This window comes from Pyrus communis, chromosome 4, assembly GCF_963583255.1.
Source record: "Pyrus communis chromosome 4, drPyrComm1.1, whole genome shotgun sequence".
Taxonomy (NCBI): domain Eukaryota; kingdom Viridiplantae; phylum Streptophyta; class Magnoliopsida; order Rosales; family Rosaceae; genus Pyrus; species Pyrus communis.
This window is the reverse complement of record NC_084806.1, coordinates 476704-481786: the sequence shown is the minus strand read 5'-3', so window position 1 is coordinate 481786 and position 5083 is coordinate 476704. Positions and strand designations below refer to the sequence as shown.

At 34.4% G+C, this 5083-nt stretch overlaps 1 protein-coding gene across 1 annotated transcript; it reads left to right on the top strand.

The window, feature by feature from the left end:
• The first annotated feature begins 281 nt into the window (after positions 1–281).
• LOC137732553 (uncharacterized) lies at positions 282–3842 on the top strand. Its single transcript, XM_068471872.1, has 5 exons — positions 282–665; positions 2582–2680; positions 2779–2875; positions 3020–3155; positions 3315–3842. Exons 1-5 carry the CDS (start codon positions 603–605, stop codon positions 3373–3375), a joined length of 456 nt encoding a protein of 151 aa, XP_068327973.1. The 5' UTR covers positions 282–602; the 3' UTR covers positions 3376–3842.
• Positions 3843–5083: the final 1241 nt, after the last annotated feature.

Below are 5083 nucleotides of genomic sequence, written 5' to 3'. Positions count from 1 at the left end.
TATATATAGTTGTATTTCCGATATAATAAGAATTTTCTTAAATTGCGAAATATTTATGGTTTTGTTTTTTATTGGAGTACCTTTTTATGTGGAAAATTTTAAGTTTGACTTTTAAAAAAATTAAACAAAGACCAATAGAGTATAGATAATATTATGGGAATCAAATTTCTAAATTAAATTTACAAATCAAACGATATGTTATCAATACTAAATAAACACATTAATTAATATTTAACTAATAATTCAATTATCAACTCACATGACGTATTTGATAACTTACCAACATATGTGTATGTTTGGAGAGAGACTCATCGGAGAGAGAGAAAGCAAGAGCGATCTGGCGATACACTTGCTAATTGCTATGCGCAGTCAGCCAGTAAGGAGCTGTAGGAGGCAGTCTTCTCCTCTCTTCTCTCCCTTCTGACGCTAACATCTTCAAATTTCAACCTCAGAAGAGAGGCAGATAGAGAGAGAGGTTTCCGACGGCGATCAGCGGGAAGCTGCTCTGTTGATAACTTGTTCTAAGTTAGAGGCGGCAAACATTGAGGAATATTGATCAAGGAGGAGGAGGAGGACGACGACGACTTTCTCTCTGGGATGCTATGATTAATTTCTCTGAGAAATCAATGGAGAGAGATTTTGAGAGGGAGGAACAGACCGGACAGGTACTCTTCTTCTAGATTATACACTTTCATTTGCTTAAATTTTGTCATATAAAACTGGTAATTCGTAATGACTCAGTGTTTACGTTAGTACGTGGAGCTTATTGTTCTGGGACTTAAATCTCAGTTTACATATATATCGTTGGATTTTTCCTCTGCTTTAATTTTCAAATTGTTTTCATTTATTACCAGTTTTCTTTAAATTACATATACAATTAAGATGAACTGATAATCTCCATGTTTTAATTTTTTTTTTATAATTTGTTAGTTTTCATGTTCTCTCTGCTTATTTCATAATTAAGTTGTTGTACTCCAATATTTTGCATGAAGAATAATAATTTGTAGTTAATTTAAGTCCTCCTTTCTTCTAATGTGGCGTGTCATAATTGAAATTCGAAATTGTTCATTCTCTTCATATCATCTAACGATATTCCTAGAAATACTAATTACTAATTTGATTTAGAGATGGTTTAAGCCTCCGTGTGAGTCTGAACAAATTGACCGTTTAAGCATCCATATTGAAGTGACACATTATATATTGTCACTTTGTGCATTTGCTGCTGTACATCATACTCCCTATAGCTCTTGGATGTCTGTATGTTATTTGAAAATTTGAATTTCGAATAAAACTTAAAAGACAAAACTATGCTAACTAGCAAACAGTATCTCAATGTTTGTAATTAAAATTCGTTATTAGCATCTAATCTGTAATTAACTAGGTTTATTTACAATCCCCACCTTCCTGCTTACAGCAATGAAGGAATCTGCAGCATACAGGTAACTACAGCTATAGAACAAATGCCTGGTTGATGTCAAAGTCCAAATAAAGAAACAAATTGTAAATATACATATATTTATATAGAGGTAGATAGCAATTATTGAAGCCATAAGGCTCCACTTCCACCATGCTAACAGACAAACCTTCATTCATCTCACAGATTCAATAGTGGTTGTTAATTTTACCACTGTGCTTAACTCGTCAAATCATTGTAATTTTACCGCCGTGAACTCTCTGACACCTTTTAACGTTAATTCTCATGCCAACAACATGAAGGGGCAGCCCACTATAAGAGAGTCATCGTAGCAATCTTCTTGGGATATTTTAGCTGCATGTGGTTCCACGATTGCCTATTTATAGTATTAATTTCAAAAGAATAATAACTAAGCTTAATTAGCGTGAGTAATTTTTGTATAGTTTTTCTTGCCTCGGTTTCGTCACATCACATGGGAGTGGTCCAAGAATTAGATAACAATCAAGAGTAGGAAATTTTTACCCATCTAATTTCATTTGGCTTTGGATTTAGTCCTAACAGTTAGTTTTCTGTCAACTTGTTTAATTTGTTTGACTTAATTAGGGCAGGTTTATCTGGTACTGGCTATAGCGTATCTGGTATGGGAAGAATATAAATAATGAATGTCACTCTTCTGACAGTAGCTAGCCCACTACCACTACTTTAGGGTTTGTTTTTCAGGTACTTGTAGTCCTTGGAGGCCAAATGCTACATCTTTCCAAACTGTCAGTCAACAACAAAAGAAAATATGAAATTACAGTCTAGATAAATAATTGATAAACAATGTTTTACTGAGCTGTTGGATTTTATTAGATTTGGGTTTTTAATCCTGTTTACTGATGGCAGTTTAGACAGATGAAATCTTTTAAAACGCTCTATCAATCCAGAATAAGTTTCCGAGCTCCAAATTATTAAACTCAAATAATTAACGGCCCAAAACACTCTCACGTAGGTGATTCTGATACCATATTATAGGATTGTGAATGTCTGCCGTTAAACATTGTTATTGAAAAAAAAATTGGATCGATTGCGTTGTAACTTGTAAGTAGGTCGCTGATGCTATCTCATGGTCGCATTGTTTATGCATCCATCAATGTACTGATGTTGTTTATTGATTTTAATGTATAGACTGATACAACTGCTTCAGATATAACTCACACCGTTGTGTTGGATATTGAGAGCCTTACACAACCCTCTGATAGAAGCTCCGGAAGCCCCAAAATGACAGTAAGTAGCTGTCTCCATGTTATCAATCTTGAAAGTACTCCTCATGTCGATCTCGCAAACCTTGGCCATGCTTTTATTTTACGCTATATTTTCTGTAGGGAGCACTCTCAAGAAAATGGTTTTATCGAGCAGAGCGATTGATGAATACTGACGAGGAAGACACGGATGAGCCACCAAAGAAACTTCTGGTGAAAGGTATAATTTACAGTCATCTAGCTAGCTTGCTATGAAGTCTCAGAAGACAATTTGCAATCTTATTGATAGGCGTCAACATTTAAAATATCGATCACCTTGGCATAGACTGCAGTTTGAACTGTATTTATGTGTTCGCCTTGATAGCGAACTCTCAGCTGGAACCGTTGAAGAAGTCACTGATCACCATAAAATCGTTTGGGTCAACCTCAACTGTACTTACAGGCACGAATCGCTTTATGGCCATCAACCCTCGAAAGATCCTTTTCATATTTGCAACAGTGTAAGCCCTCTACCTTGTTCATTCCATATATACTCCTCTGAAACAAATACGAGTAAATATGAAAAGGATCTTATTTCGTGTTTATATAATATACTAGTGTGAATGTTATTATTCGTTGATACATGCTTTTGTGTGTGTTTGCTTCTTATTCTTGATCAGGTCCAGTATGGGTACATTAATCCTCATATACTTCACACTGGCCATTAATAGAACAGCTTGACAAACCGTGGACGGAATGGAGCATAGCGTCGCGTAGAACGGGCATATGATCGAATCGAGGCACTCTCTCTCTTTCTCTCTATCCTGTCAATCTCCGCTATTAACTTTCTTGGTAGCTGTGGTGCTGGGGATAACTACATTCATGAATCATGATCCTCCATGCTGCAGTCTCAATCTTCGTCTAAGGGTTGATCTCTCGTCTCGTCTCTTCTCTCTCTCTGCCAGTTGAGACCAAATATGTATCTCATTGTTGCTGTTGATCCAACGTTTTCGGCTCACCAACTCTTTCAGTTGGTGTCAGCGCAGCTACCTGATTGTGTTACGTACCTTGTTCTGATTCTTGCTTCCCAAGCAACCCTGTTTTGTACATAATAAAATCTACTTGGAATTTACCAGAGGTTTTTTGTATTCAAGGTTAACATGCATGTAAATTAATTAGGGTGTTTAAAATTCAAATAATTATTAATCGACGTTCATTTTTGTATCGATGTTAATTTTCGCTGAGGACTTGCTCAACTTTTGTGTTCGATTCTAACTTCATGTTCCCACAAACCATTCGTTGACGGTCCATCGGCTATGTTGCTAGGCCCGTTCCGACGCACTTTATCCGGGTGGATATTTGTGCAACCATACCGACTTTGTGGGTGTTTTGGTTGGATTTGTGGAAAATGACGTTAGCCATTCAATGTTACGTGGTGTTCCGATATTGTTGTTTATGAGTTGTGTTTCATGATATTATTTTACATAAACATTATTGTTGCAATGAATTAGTTTCATGTAAGTTATTTTAGAAAGGTAAATGAAAACATTCTAGTTATTATTGGTTTTCTATACTTTGAATCATTATGGAATTTAAAAAATAGATTGATGAATTAACAACTACAAAATAATTAAATTTAAGGTTGTGGATAAAGTTGTGATGATTAAGCGCGTTGGATTTCTGAGGTTTACATTCCACCAATCAAATAAACAATTCCAAAATCAATTTAGTTTTGTGTTGCCCAGATTTTGTGCAAAAGGTTTTCATCTAAGTGGAAATAAAAGTCCAACATTATTATATTTTTCTTTTTGTATCTAAAGTTAGAAGGTGTAAGAAAATGGTTTACTATGTTTATACAAATGCTGCTTTAGTTTAAACTAATCTAAAATGGTGAAGAAGATATAAAAAATGTATAATGGAGTTGCTAATCAGTATTTAAAATTAAAATATCAGTATCAGTGAGAATATTAATATGGAAATTTGTGGAATATGAATGGACATATTGTCATCGGTTGCATTCGATGAAAATGATGATAATTTACTAAAAATGTGGAAATTTAAAATGAAAGTTTAGGTAATGTCATGTGGTAGTTTGTCGACATTTAATTAGTATATCAAAAATATCAACGAAGTCTATTAATTTTAATCAAAAGTTAAGAATTTTTACATATAAAATGAAATTTATTTTTTTAAATTTTCACAAAAATATCTACTGTATCGAAAAAATATCTAACACCGCCACATATCAACATAACCGCATCCACGTATGCATATTTCGAGTTGGATGTCTATTACCGTATACTTAAAAAGGAAAAACAAGAGTGGAACTCTGTTGTTACAAGAGAATTAAAAACCAATTAAAAGAAAAAAAGTTGATGAAAAAAAGTGGTGCGAAAGGAAAGGTGGAGAGTCCACAATAATTGGCATCAAATGCTTATGGGGATTCGCA